This window comes from Oryctolagus cuniculus, chromosome 6, assembly GCF_964237555.1.
Source record: "Oryctolagus cuniculus chromosome 6, mOryCun1.1, whole genome shotgun sequence".
Classification (NCBI taxonomy): domain Eukaryota; kingdom Metazoa; phylum Chordata; class Mammalia; order Lagomorpha; family Leporidae; genus Oryctolagus; species Oryctolagus cuniculus.
Genome location: NC_091437.1, coordinates 37,470,306 through 37,489,182, shown reverse-complemented (window position 1 = coordinate 37,489,182; position 18,877 = coordinate 37,470,306). Strand labels below are relative to the sequence as shown.

General features: G+C 60.4%; 1 protein-coding gene across 1 annotated transcript; it reads right to left on the bottom strand.

Moving 5' to 3' along the window:
• Positions 1-370: 370 nt before the first annotated feature.
• CDX1 (caudal type homeobox 1) lies at positions 371-17,058 on the bottom strand. The gene is made up of 3 exons (XM_008255254.3): positions 16,501-17,058; positions 1,748-1,893; positions 371-1,215 (listed from the first exon to the last, which is right to left on the bottom strand). The coding sequence occupies exons 1-3, from the start codon at positions 16,940-16,942 to the stop codon at positions 1,003-1,005; spliced, it is 801 nt and encodes a 266-aa protein (XP_008253476.1). The 5' UTR covers positions 16,943-17,058; the 3' UTR covers positions 371-1,002.
• Positions 17,059-18,877: the final 1,819 nt, after the last annotated feature.

Genomic DNA, 18,877 nt, shown 5'->3' with positions numbered 1-18,877 from the left:
GCTCTCCCTGCCTGGCGGGCCTGCGTCCTGCTCTACCCCCTCATCTGAGCACAGAGCCGTCTTCCCGCTCGGCTGGGCAGCGTGGGTGGGCAGGGACCGTGTACTTCCCAGGCCCAGCTATGCCTGGCACAGGCAGGCACCCATGACTGTCATGTGTTGGGAGACGTAGCTCAGACACGCCAAGTGCTGACAGGCTGGGTCTGATACAGCTGCCGACTAAATGGACCTGGCTTGGATGGCATCTGGTAGACCCACCTCGACCTGGCCCGTGATGACCTTTCAAAGGCATCCACAGTGACCTTGACGCAGGGATGGGGTACGTGCCACTGACAGTTTGCTTTGCTGCAGGGAAGAATGACTTTTAGACGTGTTTAAAAAGGGAAGGCAAATTTATTATTGAAGCTCCATCCTCATGGTTCCGCTCGCCACACAACACCCGTCCGGCCGAGTGCTCCGCCCGGTCCCAGGGAGCCTTCGGGGCTCCCTGGGGCTGGGGGAGGAACCCGGCTCACCAGCAGCCTCCCTCGCAGAGGAAGTGGCTCTGCAGCCTGAGGGGTGCTCAGTCCCAGGGCCTTGGGCTCAGCCTCCAGGCTGGGGAGGGCCGAGCCTGGTCGGATGGGGCAGGCGTGGAGGTGAGGCTGTAAGACCCCGTTCTCACCCACAGGTCCTGTCTGCAAGCACCCCACCATCTCTCCACTCCATCCGCTTTCTCTGGGGGCCCCCTCCTAGTCTCCCACTCCACCCCCAATAACCCACAGAGGAGGTGGGGCCTCATGCAGCGGCCTGGGCCTTGAGATGTCCCTGGGAGGCAGAGCCTCCTCACCGGACTCCCTGCTCCCCCAGGGGCCCGGGCCACAGGAACTGGAAGAGGCCCTTGCCCAGCAGGCTCGCTACACGCAGGTGGCAGGGCTGGACTCACACTGGGCCTCTTGGGCCCCACAGGAGCCACAGTCCTAGCGCCTGAGTCCCCAGGTGCCCCAGCCCGTGGGGCCGCACAGGGGGCTAGGGCAGAAACTCCTCCTTGACGGGCATGGGGGAGGAGGTGCCCAGGAGGCCAGCGCCACTGGGGCACAGGCCCCCCAGGGGCGGTCCAGCCGGGCTGGGAGTGCCATCGAGGGGGGGCGGCGGCGGCAGCTGGGGGGGTGGCGGCGGCTGCTGCTGCTTCTTGTTCACTTTGCGCTCCTTTGCCCGCCGGTTTTGGAACCAGATCTTCACCTGAGGGGTTGGACAGCAGAGACGGGGGTAGGCGAGGGCAGGGGACAGAGGTGGACTGGACGGCAGGGCCCAGCTGTTCGATGTGGCCCTCGTGGGCTTCCTCCAGATCCAGCCACCCAGACCCCGTGGACCCCCAACACATTCTCTGGTCTAGAACTCGGTCCCTCCCCTGGCCCAAGGAACCCGTCTCTGTCATCTTCCTCCTCCTGACCTGCCTAGGAGTGGGCTGCCACTCTCCAGGAAGTCCTCCTGCTTCTCCCTGGGACTGCTCCCTCCTGTAGACTTCAGGAGCACTAAGCATACCCTGCCGTAGCCTACAGCCAATCAGAGCCCCCTCTTTGGGAGGCAGCAGTGCTGGGTTTTGTTGGGGAGGGCATGTTGGAAGCAGCTTAGTTCCTCTAGTGCTGTGTGACCACTGCCTGGAGACTTGACCTCTCTGGTCTCCCCCTCCAGAGCTCCTCCGTCTGCCTGGCTGCCTAGAGGCCAGACTCCCTGTGCTGGCCCTGTGGCTGAGGTGGGGAGACCCACACACCTGCCGCTCAGTGAGCCCCAGGGTGGCAGCCAGCTCGGACTTCCGCCGGATGGTGATGTAACGGCTGTAATGGAACTCCTTCTCCAGCTCCAGGCGCTGGTGGTCGGTGTAGACCACGCGGTACTTGTCCTTGGTCCGGGTCTTACCTGAGAAGCAAAGGGGCCAGCAGGGAAGGTGAGGAAAGGGAGGAGGAGTCTGTCAAAGGCCCAGGAAGGGCCCCTGGGCAGAAGGGTAACGCAGGCCAGTGGCCAGGGCTCACAGCCCGGCCCTGGGAGAGCAGTCATTCTGGGCTCACACAGTTTGCCTTGTTGGAAGCCGAGCACGTGGCGCTCAGGAGGTGCACGCAGCACGCCTGTGTCCCACCAGGACTGGGCGGGACTCAGAACACTCTCCTACCTCGTCCCACCTTCCCGGTGCCCCCACCGTAGCCAGCCTTCCGCTCCTGGGACCCAGCCCTGATCCTGCCTGTTCGTTGGTGCCCTGTGGACTCGCAGCCCAGGGCGCAAGCAGTCCTCTTGTGCCCACTCGGGGAGGCGCTGAGGCTTGAGGTCAGGGGAACCTGCTGAGTGCTGCACAGCGAAGCTGCCAGTGGAGCTGGGGGCTTCCGGCCAGCGTCCCCCTGTCCCGACCTGGAGCCCCACGCTGGCTGCCAGACCCGCAGCTCGGGGCCACAGCTGCGGGCTGGCTGTATCCGGGGAGCCCCTGATGAACACAGCTCTGGGACGTCCGTGCCCAGGTAAGCAGAGAGCCTGGGGTGCATTCTGTACTCTAAAAACATTTTTTATTTTCATTTTTATTTGAAGGGAGAGAGAGAGAAAGGGAGAGGGAGAAAGAGATGGACCGAGAGGGACTTCCCATCCGCTAGTTCACTCCCCAAATGCCAGCAACAGTCAGGGCTTGGCCATGCTGCAGCCAGGAGCCTGGAGCTCATCCAGGTCTCCCAAGTTTGTGGCCATCAGCACTGCCTCCCAGGGTAGGCGTTAGCAGCAAGCGGCCATCCGAAGGAGAGCCCTGACTTGAACCCAGGTCCTCCGATAGGAGATTCAGGTGTCCCGCGCAGCGTCGTAAAGACTGTGCCAAATACCTGGCTCTGCAATCTGCCTGTTTTTGGCAAATGGCCCAGGTGTTCCAATTCAAGGATCCTCGCCCACAGGGCTGAACGTCAGACACACAGGGCACACCTGGCAGGCGAGGGTCGCCTGATGCATGGGGAACTACAGCCGCCTCCTGCGCCTGATGGAGGGCAGGGGGAGGGGATTCAGAACGACGCAGGAACTGGCTGGGGTAGGGCTCAAAGACAGGACTGGAGCTGCTGGTGGGCACCCTGGACCTGCCAGGACCTCAGAAGGCCCTGGCCCCGAGCTGGGCCACTCTGCCTGAGCCTCGCACACTCCTGCCTGTGCCCGGGCGCACAGCAGAAGCCACTGGGCTCCTTGACTGCTCACTTAGCTTCTGCTGTGGGCCCAGTGCTGGGGCACCACAGTGAGCAAGCAAAATCAAAACAGCCCTGCCCTCAAAGCTTAGGTTCTAAGGCAGGGAGAGAGAGATGGACACAAGCGGCAGAAACATGGAAAATACTTGATAAGTGCTCCAGAGGAAAACAAAGTGGAAGCGGGGAATTCTAAAGAGTGGCCCCAGAAGGGGCAGGGGAATTAGAGCAAAGATCTGCAGCTGATGAGATGCACAGTTGGGCAGATATGTGGGAAAGGGGCTTCCAACAGAGGGAACAGCCGGTGCAAAGGCCCTGGGGTGGGAGCAGGTCTGCCTCTATGTGTGAGGAAGCTGGTGGGACAGGGGACACATGGAGGGACTTGGGTTTTCCCCGTGGGGATGGAGCCATTGCCGAGGTCCAAGCAGAGGGGACCAGAGAGAGGCCTGAGGTAGGAGTTCCTATTATTCTGGCTGCTGCATGGAAAAGAGGTTGGGAGAGGCCGGGGAAGGGCAGGGAGACCTGCAATAGCCTAGCAGAGACAAGGCGGTGACTGGGCTTCCATGGGGGGCTCAGGCTGGGGCCCGGGGCTGGACTGCAGCACTGCCCGGGGTTATGTCGGGGCACCCTTTGGGGCTGGGATCAGAGGTCTGTCTGGACTGAGCATTAACAGTCAAGGCTGGGCTGGGCCGGGCTGGGTTGGGGCCTGGCTCCCCACCACCTTCTTTTGCAAGAAGCTGAGCACATGGCTGTCTTAGGAGGTGCACACGGCATAGCCGAGTCCCACCAGGTGTGGGTGGTCTGAGAACAATCATTCACTCCCCGCAGTGTCCCCATCACAGCCAGGCAGTCACCTCCTGGGGTCACGGCCCTGGCACCCCCGCCACAAAGTCTGCAGCTTGGCAGGACAGCCCTGGGCCTGCCGTGAGCCAGACGGCTCTGTGGAGGACGGGAGGCAGCAGCTGTTTCTTGGGTTTCCTGCTGGAGCGGCGTAACCACAGGCACAGCCCACGGCACAGCCGGAGCATGGGACAGCCTCGGCCCCCAGCCAGGCCTGGCTGGACCCAGGAAAGGGCCGAGGGGTGGCTATTGACGTCGTGGCTCCCGACGGGAACCCTCCTTGGCCTGGAAAATCCAATGCTGGCTCAAAAACAGCTCTGCCTGATGCTGGCACCGCCAAGCCCCACGGAGTTCGCTGGCAGAAGGGACCCCGGTTTGGTCTGCTCCCATGATACTGACCAAGGCTCAGGACGGTCCTGGGCAGCTGGAGACCCAAACCAGAGGCCTGCCGAGTCTTTGCAGCTGGAGCTCTGTGGAGAGTCCCCATCGCCGAGGCCCCGGCAGACACAGAGCTGCCTGAGGCCATGACCCCTGGCCTGGAGCTCTCGCCGCCCCTGCTGGTGCCTAACCCAGCGCAACAGGCGTCAGCCACCAAGGCTTACACAGCAGAGCAGCCTTCTGCTCGTCCTGGGAAAGGAGACGCTGGGGATCCCTGGGCTGGGGGTGAGGGTAGCTGCCCACCCAGCATCTACAAAGGCACCCAGCCCTCACTCCCCAGTGCTGTTGACCAGCAGGCACCCACTGCGGCCGTTTCATAGATAGGAGACGCCGGGCTCAGACAGGGGCGATGGCCAAGGGCCATCCCTCCTGGAGGGGGCACAAAGCCCCGGGGTGTTCTGGCTTCCAGCCGGGTGGGAGGAGCTGCGGCCCTAGCTGTGGGATGAGCTGACGGTGAAGTGGTGAGCTGGCCCCCTCTCTGGGCCCGTGGTCAACTTCTGTCTGCTGGAGCTGCTGGGAGCACGTGGATTCGCTAATGAAAACAGCTTTGCCGAAGAACAAACCATCCCTGGCTTTGCAACCAGGACTCCCACATACTGTCCAGGGAGTGGAAAGTACAACGCCCTCCACGGGGCTAGCCTGCGACACAGAGCCGCCCCTAGCATGGATGCACCCCTCCACCAAGAATGCCACTTCCAGCACTGAGCCTGCAGAGAGCCACCCCAGCTGCAGCGGTTTCTCCCAGCAACGCATGTGACTGTAAGGATGCAACAGGGTGAATGAGAGCGGGCAAGCCCATGCCCACGCCCACGCCCACGCCCACAGAGAAGGCCAGGATGCAGACATCAACAGGGAGGCACAGGATGGGTGTTTGGCCTAGCGGTTCCAATGCCGGGTAAGATGTCTGTGTCCCACAGCAGAGTGTCTGGGTTTGCTGCTTGGCTCTGACTCCTGACTCCAGCTTCCTGAGATGCAGAGCCAGAGAGGAAGGGGGGACGGCTGCAATGACGAGGCTCCCTGCCACCCACGTGGGAGGCCTGGATTCAGTTTTTGACTCCTGGCTTTGGCCCAGCCAGCATGGGCATTTGGGAAGTGAACCATTAGATGGGAGCTCTTTCTCTCTCTCTCTCAAATAAATTAAAAAAAAAATTCAAGTTATAAAATTCCATATGTACCAATATGTAGTGATTTCTAAGTTACATAGCCCATAGAATGCTGTGCAAGGTATGTGATGGCGTGTTTGGGTAAACGTGGAGGAGAAACACACATACTTCTACATGTGTGTGCACCACTCATACAGCTCTTCCTGAAAGAATACTCAGGAAGCCAGTGATATAGGGGCTGCTGCTGGGGGTGACGGGGGCGGGGATTGTTACCAGGTGCAGATATGAATTCTTAATTTTATGGACAGGAGTCGGCTCCATTCCCAGAATAGACCATTCTGGACCAGAATTCCTGACTGCTGCTGCAAGCCATCTCCCCTTCCCTGTCCTCAGAGCACCTGTGTCGGCTCGGGAGCCCAGGGAGGAGGGGGCAGGGCGGTGCGTGAGAGTGGCAGGGTGGGGAGAGGGCCAGGGATGAATGATTTACAGGCCCCTGGGAGGCTGAGGCTCAGGGGAAGTCCAGGCTCCCGTAACAGGTGTCTGATGAGGGGCTGGCCGCTCCCAGCCACCTCATGAGTAACCCTCTGGGCCAGAGGCCAGTGGGGGTGGGTAGGAGGGAGGTGGGGAGCCCCCAGATTTTGGAGGGGGTGAGTATAGTGGAAGAGCTCTCACTCCATTGAGAGACTTCTTTCCGCCCTGGCTCACGCTGCTCAGGCTGCCAGGGAGGGAGCAGACTCCCCACCTCTGGCCGCGTGCTCATTGGAGCCCTAAGAGGCCTCGAGCTGATGGCTCCAAGTGCCTGAACCGCAGCCTCAGAAGTGCCTGGGGAGATTTTTTCCAAGCATGGACTTTGGCTCCAGAAACTCAGACCAGCTGGGGGCGGGGGTAGGGGGGCTCAGGGGGCGTGGCCCTTGAGTAGCTCCTTCCCAGGTGGCCTGCCCGAGGACACTCCCCTCACCCAGCCGAGCCACCCTTTCTGTACCTGTAACGTGGGGACAGCTGTAACTCAGACGACAGCCAGCAGGTCTGGGCGCCGGGCGCACTGTGCCTATCTCTTAACCACCCTGGGCTGGAGCAGCTGCTGTTCCTATCTCACAGATGAGAGAGCGGAGGTGGCCAGGGCCGCCTGGCCTCAGAGACAGCAGGGACCACCTAAGCTCTTCTCTGTCTCCGAGCCTGAGCTGCACCGGGGCTCACTCGGAATGTGTGCCCAGCACGTCAGCAGGGCCTGGGGAAGGGACCCATCTTGTGTTGTGGCCGGCGTGCCAGCAGAGGGATCTGCGCGATGGGCAGTGATATGCTGGAGACCACTTCTCTGTAAGGTGCATCCAACGCGGGGATACAAGCTCTCAGCGTTTGCTGATTCTCTGACGCTGTTTGTCAGGTTGTTGAAAGGACTCTCAGCCCGATTTCCCAGCCTGGGAGTCTAGACAGCAGGCCTGCCCGGCGCGGGGCCTGGGTGGGGCCTCCGCGCCCAGCCAGGGCCAGGCAAGGACACAGTGTGGCCTCTGCTCCAGGAGGGGATGAGTGGCTCCAAGAAAATCAAACAGTCCTGGGTCAGCATTTCTTTTGCCCTCTTCCTGCTCGGCTCACGGCCCCGGGATGAGCAGCTCTTTTTTTGATTTTTGATTCTGACCACAGATGCAGCCCTGAATCATCTGTGACCCCTCCCTGGCTGGTCCCGTCCCAACTAGCTGTGCATGAGCAACTCAGCCACCCCAACACACATATTCATACCTACACACACACACACACCACACTCACACGCATATTCACATACACATACACCCACATACAACACTCACACACATACTCACATACACTCATACACACTCACACGCACACACAATACTCACATAAACTCATAACACACAATACTCACACACATACTCACATACACTTGTAATACTCACACACACTCATACACTCACACACACTCACACACGCTGTTAGAAATGCTCATTCCCAGGCGCCACCCCAGATCTGCAGCATCTTCATCTCCCAGCTGCCTTTGAGAAGCCCCTGCGGGTTCTGAGGCATCAGCCGCAGTCAAGCCCTGGCCCGGTCTCAGGCCGCCTGTGTGGCCCCGAGTGAGGCGCTCTTCTCTGGGCTTGTGCACCGTGTGCCCTCTAGACTCTGCAGTCCCATGCAGATCCCAGCCCTCCCCTGAGAACCAGACCCCCCACCCTTGCTGCCCAGTGCCCCAGGCGACACCCACAGGGGGGCATGCTCCACCCCTCCTCCAGCTGGGTCCCCCAGACCCACCCTGGAGAGAGGGCAAGGGGCTGTGGGTGCTGCCAGTCTGAGGATGACCAAGAGAGGAACAGGGGTTCTCGGGTGGGAAGGGGCTCAGGGAGGTGGTGGGGCGATCACAGGATGACACTGAAAAAAGTCCCCTTTCTCCAGATGAGGGCTCAGGCCCAGAGGGGCTGTCGGGCCACCTGCTGAGCGAAGCCACAGAGCCCACAGGCAGACGGAGGGTGGGAGAGATGGGAGGGGCTCCCCTCCCCCAGTCCGGGAGTGTCTTCAGGCCGGCCTAGGCTTCTCTGGGGCCTGGTGGAGGTTACGCAGAGCCCCCAGGGGGAGTCTGGCTGTGGGACTGAAAGCTTTGATTTCTTGTCCCAGCCTGACCCCGACTCACTGAGTCCTTGGCCAGCACCTCGTCGGCTCTGGGCCTCAATGTTCCCGTCTGTCTGTCCGAAGGAAGGGATGACCCGGCTGGGGACTGTTGGGAGGAGAGGCAAGAAAACCTGGAAAGTGGCATGGGGAAGAAAGAGGGGGGCTTCGGGCAAGAAGCTGGGCATCATTCAGGGTTCTGCAGGAGGAGGAATTGCAAGTATGCAGAGCGTGCAAATAAGTGTGCTGGGAAACCTGCGGTGGCGTCCACACCGACACGACAAAGCAGGCGGCCGAGATGGCTGTGCACCCTCGGGAGGTTTGCAACAGCCAGGGTACAGGCGGCACATCCCCTGAGCTTGCCCACAGACAGAGTCCCAGGATGCCTCCCTCCCTGGCTGAAGGACGTGACTCCTCCGGGCCAGCCTTCTCCTGCCCAGGGACAGAGCAGATGGGACGCAGCCTGGGAGGGGCAAAGAGCTGCAGTGCCAAGAGACCACCGGAGCTGTTTGCTGAAGCCGATGTCGGAGAGGCAGGAATGTCGCCTGATGGGGAACCGCTGGCCTGGGAGCGGGGAGAGAGGACCAGGTCACCGGGGGGACCTGTTTGCCCACCTGCAGTACCTCTGTGGGGGCCGCCCCGACCGCACCTGCTTCGTGTCAGCGCCATGATCAGGTGCTTGTCCTGACCGACCCGTAGTGGCCAGCTGCTGTATCACAGCTCTGCTGTCAGGGATGGGGCCGGCCAGGCCTCCTAATGGAGCCCAGCAGCCTTAGCTCCCCTCCCCGCAGAGTCTTGGTCATCACTGCCTCACCGCACCCCGCCGTCTTCACTGTTGAGGTCCGTGCTCTGACCTGGCTCTGGGACACAGCAAAGAGGAAGGGACTTGCAGGCGAGATGGCCCCGATGGTGTGGACCCAGCTGGGCCACCCAAGCCTGGCTGATGTGTCCATAACTGCTTCCTGTAGGAGGCAGCCTCCACGACCCAGTGAGGACCGAGTTAAGGAGGGGAGAGCGACAACACCGGCTGTGACGCGGATAACAGCGAAGCTGATGACAGTGCGGCAGGGGCAAAGCAGCCAGCGGAGGTGGGCGAGGTTCCTGAATGGGCCATGGAGGACCCCACGCCAGAAGGCCCGCAAGGGGGTTTTCCAGTCTCTCCAATGCAACAAGCTCTAGCCACGCATGGCTGTTTATATCAAAATTAATTCAACGCAATATACACTTTTGTTTCTGACTAGCCATTTCCAAGAGCTTGGAGAGACAACGGCTGGTGGCCCGCCCGGGGGCGGCACAGACAATGAGCATTTCCGACACGGCAGGAAGTCCCGCTGGACAGCACTCCCTGTGGGCAGCTCCCACCGGGGAACCGCGGCCAGATGGGGCTGGGGCTAGCGCTGAAGCAGCTCTTCTACCTCCCGCCGCCCGGCTCTGCTTATCTTCCTTAGCTTTTCCATGCGGCACTGAAAGCAAGGCCCGCATTCCTGTCCAGCCTGGACAGCCCTTCTAGGACTGCAAGCCCTTCTGTGTCCCGTGGTCTCCAGGGCCCAGGCTGCTTCACGGCGGAGGCTCCTGGCCACTACCCTGCTGGGTCCTGCTCTGGTGAGGAAGCGAGGGCTCCACCAGCCCTGCGTGGGCGGAAGCCTGGAGCCTCACCTGCAGGGAGGGGCCCTGGACCCCAGCCCTTTCTCCCCCAGGCAGATGCCCCCCTCATCCGGCTGCTCCATGACAGGAGGCCCCTGCCGCTCTGCTCACCCTCTGCCTACCACGTGCCTGGCACTCTGGAGTACTTGATGCCATCCTGTGGAACACATAAGCCAAACCTGCCACCTCCTCATCTTCGCAAGGGGCACCACCACCCTCCAGCCCCAGCCAAGCCCCCAGGTCTGCTCCCTCAGCTGGTCGCTCAGCTCTGCCTGCGAAGCTGCCCCCCCTAACCCAGCCAGCAGCTTCAAGCCTGGCGCTGTCCTGGGGTCAGAACAAATGCAAAGCGCTCGCTGCCCTCCAGTTCTGTGATGACTCCCAGGACAGAGGCTCGCTACTTTGTTGCCATTCTCTCTTTGGCGGGGACAGATGAATAACCAGCCAAGGAGATCATCAGGAACTGGGGTTAGGAGCCTGCTGGGAGGAAGACTTAAGTGTCGGGCTTGGATGCGGGGCAGGAAGGATGTGGGGCAGGTCTCCTGCGGGAGGGCACCTTCAAGCCAAGATCTGAAGGTTGAGGAGTTTCTATGGGACAAATGTGCAAGGATGGTCCAGGAAGCCAGAACAGCATGTGCAGAGGCCCTCGGGCATGGTGAGGGCCAGAAATGCCAGCTCGCTGAGGGTGGGTACAGGTAGTCTGCCTTGTTCAGGCCATAATCCAGCACCTGGAAGAGTGTTTGGCACCGCAGAGAACATCCCTGCTTGCCTTCCTGGATGAGTAACTGAGAGACACCTGAGATGAGCAAGGAGAGGCCAGCAGAGCCTCCACCAAACGGCTTGGACTTGATTTCAAGAGCAACGGGGAATCAGCGGAGGGTGCTGAGCCTGCAGCGGCACTCTGGGCTTTCACGGGCACCTGCCCTTCTCTCTGCAGGTGCGGGCTTGTATGTGGAGGAGAGAGGGTATGACATGGGGCAGGCTCGGTGTTAGCATGAAGATGGCCCTGACTCCAGATCCAGGAGCTCCTCTGTGCGAGCCTGAGAGGCCAGCCATTCAGATCCCTTCCCAGCGCTGTGCCAGCCCCTGCTGCTAACAAGGCCGCCCGGGACCTTGCGAATATCCCCTCAGCTCTGAGCGGCCGCATCTGCCGAAGCAAGGGGAGGGGAAACCACCCAACCAAAAAAAGCCACTGCCACCTTCTAACTGGGTCATCCCACCTCCCAGCTACATCTGAGAGCCGAGGTGTCAAATGCAGCTTCTGCCTTGAGAAACGGCTTTCAACAGCCCAGCCCCTGCTGTGCCTCCCCCTTCTCTTCCCCACCCAGCCTCTTATAACTCATCCCCCAGCTGGCCTCCTTTCCCCGCACCTGGGCTGGGACGCACATGGCGGGATGCTGAGCACGTTCGCTGCACGCAGTGCGGCAGACCCTGGGCCTGAGCACTGCACTGCCACAGCCTCGCTGCCTGAGTCCGCCAGGGCACCCTACCCTCGCCGAGCCTCATTAACCTTATCTGCAGAATGAGGCTAATAACACAGCCTCACACCCCTCGGGGTTGTTGTGATCGCTCAGGTCAAGCCCTTGGCACAGTGCCTGGCGCGTGGGAAGGCCTCGGCCAATGCCACAGTTATTAGCTTTAAGAAAAAGACTTATTTATTTATTTGAAAGTCTGAGTTAACAGAGATGTCTTCCATCTGCTGGTTCACTCTCCAGATAGGGTCAACGAGTAGCACTGGGCCAGGCTAAGCTTCATCTGGGTCTCCCACATGGGTGGCAGGGACCCAAGCACTTGGGCCACCTTCCACTGCTTTTCATGGGTCATCAGTAGGGAGCTGGATTGGAAGTGGAGAGCATAGGGACCCATATGGGATGCCAGTGTCACAGGTGGTGGCTTTACCTGCCATGTCCCAACACTGGCCCCAGTTATTAGCTTTATTTTGAGTTCTTACTACGTGCAAGGGAGGGTGAGGCTGGAACTGACTAGGACTAGCCCTTGAGGAGGGTAACAGATGAGAGCTGGCAGGGATACACAAGACAATGAAAGTAGGCTGTCAGGGATAAATGTTGTTAAACAAGAGCCTGCTACAGTGCTTGGAGGGGGAGGGAATTAAGGAGGACTTCCTAGAAGAGGTGGCCTTGGAGAATGGACAGCATCTGAATTGGTGAAGATGCAGGAGAGGGAAGGGAGGGCCCAGACCGGTCAGGTAGGAGTGTAAGGTGTGTGCTGGCATGCACCTGCCGAGGACTGGCAGAGGTGGCCACTGCGAACCTACTGTGGGCCAGCCAGGTGCAGGCCTGTGCTTACAAGGTCACTGCTTCAAGGTGCAGCGCTGTTAACATCTTCGTGTTCCAGTGGAGGAAACCCAGGCTCAAAGAAGTAGCTTGTCCAAAGACACAATGTTTCACAGGAGCGCAGTCCAGACCTGAACTCTGCCCAGTGAGTAACTGTATCTCAGCAAGCTAGTGGAGCAGGGCTTCAATACTGGGGTGGGGGCCAGCTCTCAAGAGGGCTCCAGGGGCTGGCGCTGTGGTGCAGCAGGTAAAGCCGCCATCTGCAATGTCGGCACCCACACAGGTGCAGGTTCGGTCCGTGTTGCTCCATTTCTGATCTAGTTCTCTGCTAATGGCCTGGGAAAAGCAGCCTCTGCCACCCATGTGGGAGACCAAGATGAAGTCCTGGCTCCTTGCTTGGACCTGGCTCAGCCCTGGCCATTGCGGCCATTTGGGGAGTGAACCAGAGGATGGAAGACCTCTGTCTGTTTCTCTCTCTGTACCTCTCTACTTGTCTACCTCTCTGTCTGTAACTGCCTTTCAATTAAATAAATAAATCTTAAAAGGTGGGGAGCTCTGAATGCCACAGAAATAGGGCTGTGTTTTGCAGCCATGGAGTGGTAATTCCACCAGTGGAGCCATGGTATGTTCTTATTTTTTAAACTTTTTATTTATTTGAGTAAGAGGGAAAGAGAGTGAGATCTCCTGTACGCTGGTTCACTCCCTACATGCCCACAATACGCAGGACTGGGCCACGCTGAAGCCAGGAGCCAGGAACTCCATGCAGGTCTCCCATGGGGGTTGCATTATCTGCTGTCTCCTGGCTGTTCATTAACAGGAAGCGGGGGTTGGAACCTGGAGCCAGGTATTGAACCCAGGTACTCTGACGTGGGACGCAAGCATCTTCACCAGCATCTTAACAGCCAAGTCGAATGCCTGTCCCCTTGGAATGCTCTGGGTCGGAGGGCATGGCTGTGCTCAGGCAATTGCAGCAGTGGGTTAGAGGACAGCTAGGGCATCAGAGAGGCTGGAGGGAAGAGGCAACAGGCCAAGGTGGAAGGCAGTCCCAATGGTCCCATCCTGGAGCCAACTCCCCAATGGACCACCTGCCTGCGAAGCACCTGGGGGCTGAGCCCTCAACACAGGACAACACACCCATCTCCCAACAGAGACACTGTGTTGATACATGCCAAGAGGGAAGACCAGACAACAAAATCCCTGGAGTCATTTCCAATCCCGGGCTCGGTCATGTGACATGAACCATTCACAGCTGATTAATATCTGGCTTAGGGCTCGAGTCTGGCTGGTGTCCAGTGCCTCTCCCTTATGTTGCCCATGGTCCCCACCCACTTCTCAGAAGAAAGCCGCAGTCTCAGCCCCAGCTACTGCAATCCCCAGGGTTTTGCCAGCTGCCAGGACAGCCTGGCTAGACAGTGACCTCTGAAACTGGGGTCAAGGTCAAGACCGAATCTTAGCTGTCCCCTATCCTCCCAGAGCCATCTCACTTGCCCTGCGCACCTGACAAAGTGCGCTGAGCACCTACCAAACACCGTGCAATGAGCTGGGTGCCTGGGATGCAACGAAGGGTCAAGCAGGTAGGGCTCTGCAGCTCCCGAGAACGGGAACACACAAACCCATGTGGAGTGACAGTGTCGATGCGCACCGGGGAGAGTCTGCTTTGGGAAATCGCAGAGGTCCTCTCGGAGGAGGCATCCCTTAAGCTAAGCCCTAAGGGTGAGAAGGAGCCAGGCCTGCAAAGAGTCAGGCAAACAGCTTTCCTAGGAGAGCAGAAGGCACATGCACAAGACTCAAGCTGGACTTGGCACGTCTGAGGAATGAAAAGAGGGCTGGAGAGGCAGGAGTGGGCCCGCCATGGGGCCAAGGGCCTGGGGTGAGGTTGGGGAGGCCCCCAGGGGCCAGGCGCCAACGCCAGGCAGCCTTGTAGACCTCAGGGAGCAGGGGTTGGTCCTCAATGTGATGGAAAACCACAGGAAATGTCCAAAGGGACTAATTCCACCTCCAGCCCAGCCCAGCCTCCACTGAGCTCAGTCTGGAACATTCTTTCTGACAGCCTTCTGGCCTCCCCGTCTGCAGGCCCAGTCTCTAACTGTCCCGTTTGGATACTGGAGAAGGCTAGAGGTGAAGGGGCAGGCCAGGAAGGGTAGCAGGCTAGAGACTAAGGTGGGGCTGCACCCCTGGCCCTTCCTCAGTCGCTATCCACAGGGACTGTCCTGGAAACCAGGGGGGGAAACTGAGGCCGAAGAGGGGAGAGGCTAGGGGACAGTCAGATGCCACAGCAGCTCTGGGCCTCACGAAGGCCCAGGCCAGGATACCCGCAGCTGCTCCCCAGGGCAGCCACTCCTCTGGAGCTGTGGGACCCCCAGTCTCCCCTGGCCCTTCCCTCCACTTTCTGAAAGCAAAGCAGGAAATGCTTTGTCCTGGGCAGAGTCACTCATCTGCATCTGACTTTTGACATCACAGGGGCAGCCGGAGCAGTGGCTCAGGTGCCCAGAGGGAGTGGACGTCACACACCTGACACTCCCCCGGCTCCGGCAGGTCCTCTGACCAGCACCGGCCGCCTCCTTCCCCGCATCCGGTGATGGCCTCTCTCCATGTCCCCGTCCATGGGGGACGCTCCCCATCCACTGCCAGAGGCCCCTGATAGGCAGGAAGCAGCAAGAGGAACAGAGGAGCAGGAAAGGCAGCTTCCTCCTCCAGCTTCCCCACGGCCACGGCCACGACCACGGCCGCAGGAGGCCCCAGGCCCTTCCCCCACAGGACCCACTGCTGGGCTGTGAACCTGGGGTCCTGGGCAAGGTTTCTGGGGGGGGGGTGTTCCAGAAGCCCTGAACATGTCTGCCCAACAATGCCACATTTCTCTCTAGGGAGGAGATCTGTGTACCCATGCGATTTTTCAAAAACAGTCCTGTAATGCAAACATGGGTGCAAACCACTTCCCAACCTTCTTCCCTCTCATTCCACAAATGGCAAAACTGACTCAGAAAAGATGACCCCTCCGCCAGAAGCCGTCGTGCAAAGGAGCAGAGCACAGTCTGCTCGGACTTAAGTCCCAGCCCCACCGGCCACCGGTTAGATGGTCTTCAATATGGGGCGCTAACAGGTGCTACGTTTTGAGAGTTCAATGAGTCGATACAGGTAAGGCCTTGGGCCAGCACCTATCAATAGGCTGGTTGTTTGATCAAGGTCACAGAAGCCAGTGGCAAGGCCGGGTCCCCTGGATCTCCCTGGAGGCATCCCTGGAGGATCTCCCTGGAGGATCTCCATTCCTGGGACTTGGAGAAAGGGGGTGCCATGCCAGCCAGAACCTGTCCATCAACCCTTCTCAGCATCCTCTGCCCTGGAGGGAGATGGGGGTAAAGACAGGAGGAGGAGGATGTCTCAGCCCTGCTCCAGCTGGGGGAGGGGGAGGAGGAGGAGGAGGGGCGGGACATCAAAGGGTGGGCAGGCCGGTTCCGCCCCCAAGGCCAGGTGGCCTTTGTCAGAACAGGCCGGACACAAGCTGGACAATGGGGCGGCATGTTCACTTTCCGGCCAACAGGAGTCACTAGCGAGCCCAGGCACTGGCTTGTTACATGACAAAGGGGGGGGCCCATAAAGGAGGTCAGGCCTCCCCTCATTGAAGCCCGGCCTTTGTCCTGCCCCCTCCCCTGCCTTTGAAGAGGGTGGATCAGAGAGGCCTGCCTGGGGGCAGGAGGTTCACAGACTCTGGGGCCTAACTGCAGCCACCTTCCCACTTTCCAACTGTTCCAGCTTCCCCTCCCCCAGGGTCAAGAGTTCAGGCCAGGCTCTGGAGGGCTAAGGTAGGGACCCCTGCCCGACCTAACCACAGAGGGCTCTTACTCAGTTCTGAGGCTCAGCTCCCGCCCCCCAGCCTCCTGGCTGTCAGATGGGGAGACCCAAACCTGGAGAGCAAAGTGGTTTGCTCATGGTCCCAGGCAGTGGATGGACCCTTGTGGAGGTGGGTTTGGCTGCCTCTGCGAGCCCTGGCACAGAAACCAGGAGGCCCCAGAACCAGTGTTGCTAAAACAGCCCTGGGATGGGGGGTCCGGGGCACTACTTTCAGTTTCTGCCTAGCCTGGCCACCACAGGGCCATTGCTTCCCTTCTTGGGGGCGAGGGTTGGGGGGTGTCTCAGTTCGCCTATCACGGAGAGAGGGCTGGCTCATGCTTCCTAAGGCTCTGGGTGGCTGAGCTGCAGCCGAGGGGTGCTGACAGAACGTCCCCCTCAGGGCCGCAGGGGTCGAAGGGGTTGAGAAGGCAGCTCCGAGAAACCGAGCAAGGCCAGGGCAGAGGTCAGGCAGAGGGCGCCTGGGCCTGGCGTGAGCACCTGCCGGTGCCCGGGAGGTGGGGGGTTGGGGTGTCCGCAGGCGCCAGGCTCCAGAGGGGTCCTTACCGCTGCTGCCACCGCCGCCGGCCGCCACGCTGCGCCGCATCCATTCGTAGGGCGTCCGCCTCTGTGTTCCGGGTGACGATGGGGCTCCCGGGCCGCCCAGGGGCTGCGCCAGGAGGCCCGGGCCAGGCCCAGGGGGTGCAGGCACAGAGCTAAAGTCCGGAGGGGGCCCAAAGGCCAGCTGGGCTGAGCTGGCGGCGGGGGCCGCGGGGCCGGGGCCATAGGCGGCCCAGTCGTCCTTGGGCGCAGGGAAGGGCGCGCCCCAGGCCGTCGCGGCCGCCGGGGCCGGCTCCACGTGAGAGTAGCCAGTGAAGTCAGGGTACTGCGGGGCCGCGGGGGGCGGGCCCGGCGGCCCGTAAGCTTGGGGGCCCAGGCCGAGGCTGGCGGGCCGGGCGGGGCCAGGGTACACCGGGGAGTCCTTGTCGAGCACATAGCCCACGTACATAGTGGCCGCGGGGCACCCCGCGCATGCTGGGCCCCGGAGCCGCCGCTGCCGTCGGCCGCCCGGATGACGAGCAAGCGCTCACCTGAAGTCCCCAGCCCGGACGCCGCGCCCGCCCCACCCAGGCCTTTTATAGCTCCGGGCCGCCCGCGGCCCCAGCCCTGGCGGGTTTGCATTTCAAAGCGGGGGGGAAGCCTCCGGCCGCGAATCAAAGGGGGAAACCCGTCGGGGGCGGGGGTTCAAAAGGAGACAAATTGCCGCCCCAAGCGGGAGGTGGACCGGCCAGAGCGGGCGGGGGCTTGGCCTGGGCGGGGGGTCCCCGCACCGCTACCTGCACCGAGTCTTCCACCCCTATACAGGTGCAGGATGGAGCCCCGAGGGGCGGGCTGGGGATCCCGGCACGCGGCGGCGGCGGCGGGCCTGACCCGGTGCTCCGCAGTGACGGGGACAGGGTGAGCCTGACTTCCAGCGGGGCTCCTGTCTGCAAGGTGGTGGCCCTTCCTCCCTTGGGGGGAGGGGGCGGGGTCACGACCCCTTGGCTGGCTTGAAAGCTGAGGCTGTTTTCCCGGGAACATGCGCATATGCGCGGGCACGGATCTGCCTGCAGTTGAGAGTTTGTCCCTGGTCTGCGCTGGCGAAAGCTCTTACAGGCTGGATCCCCGGAGCCCGAGGCTTCTGGGGACATTCCGGGGAAACGGCACAAATTCTCTTGGCCACCCCTACCCTTTTATTATTGGTATTAATGATGGAGCAGTTTCAGACTGCACAAAAGCAGGATCGCTTGATGAGCTGTGTAGCTCGGCTTACCCAATTACTAAGGTATTGCCACGCTCCCTCATCTTCTCTCCACTTTTTCCTAAAGCCTTTTAAATTCCAGATGTCATATCATTTTCCCCCTACACACTTCACGCAACTCTAAAACAAGCGGACATTTTCTTACATAACATGCCAGGATCACATCTAACAAAACCAACACAAATTCCTGGCTATTACCTAATACACGGCTCGTAGTCAAAGCACTCCAAAGGATTCAAAAATATCTGTATAGCAGTTGGTTTGTGTGAGTTGCAATCATTTATCATAGCTGGGGCACCCCAGGTTTTAGTTACTTATTTTTAAGGAATTGTTTTATTTATTTGAAAGGCAGAGTTAGAGAGAGACAGAGATATTTTCCATCCACTGGCTCACTCCCTAAATGGCTTCAATGGCCAGGGTTGGATCAGGCCTGGACCAAGCCAAAGCCAGGTGCCTGGAACTTGTCTGGGTCTCCCACGTGGGTGCAGGAGGGCAAGCACTTGGGCCATCTGCTGCTGCTTTTCCCAGTGCATTAGCAGGGAGTGAACTGGAAGTGGAGCAGCCAGTGTTCATATGGGATGCAGGCGTGGGGGGTTGGGGTGGGGAGGGGAGGCAGCCTAAACAGCTGCGCCCCACCTGAGTATTTTAAATGCACCCTGTGTACCCCCCCCCACGCAGCCCCCTCTCCATCCTGTTAATAACTGGGAAGCATTTCCCAGCCACCTAAGCTGGAGAGGGGGAAGGCTGAGGGCTGAGTGAGCTTGGAGCATGGGACATGGTGGTGAGATATGGGGAGGGACTCACTCGTGCTGGCCAGGAAGCCTGAGGGAGCTGTACTGAAGCCCAGCCCCATGGAGGTTACACTCCCACAGCTCCTGTGCCCCTAACCCCCCACCTAACCTGCAGTGATGTGTGGCACCCAGAAGAGGGCAGGACCAGGTCTTCTGTGTCTCTCTCTTGGATCTTCACACACGATAGGGTGTTCAGGATTCATTTTGTCAGCACCAGGCAGATGTGTCAAGGTCAGGGCCCAGTGTGCAGAGCCTGGGACAAAGTGAACACGTGACGGCCCTCAGAGTACCCCCATCGGGCCCTGTGGGGGCAGGCATTGGGCACTGTGTTAAGCCACCACTTGGGACGCCC

What these genes read in the sequence shown, in the direction of transcription:
- CDX1 (XM_008255254.3), bottom strand. Translation starts at nt 16,942, where the DNA reads ATGTACGTGGGCTATGTGCTCGACAAGGACTCCCCGGTGTACCCTGGC. An exon ending in CGGCGGCGGTGGCAGCAGCG is followed by an intron (nt 1,894 to 16,500) that starts GTAAGGACCCCT and finishes TTTGCTTCTCAG; the next exon opens with GTAAGACCCGGACCAAGGAC. An exon ending in TGGGGCTCACTGAGCGGCAG is followed by an intron (nt 1,216 to 1,747) that starts GTGTGTGGGTCT and finishes CCAACCCCTCAG; the next exon opens with GTGAAGATCTGGTTCCAAAA.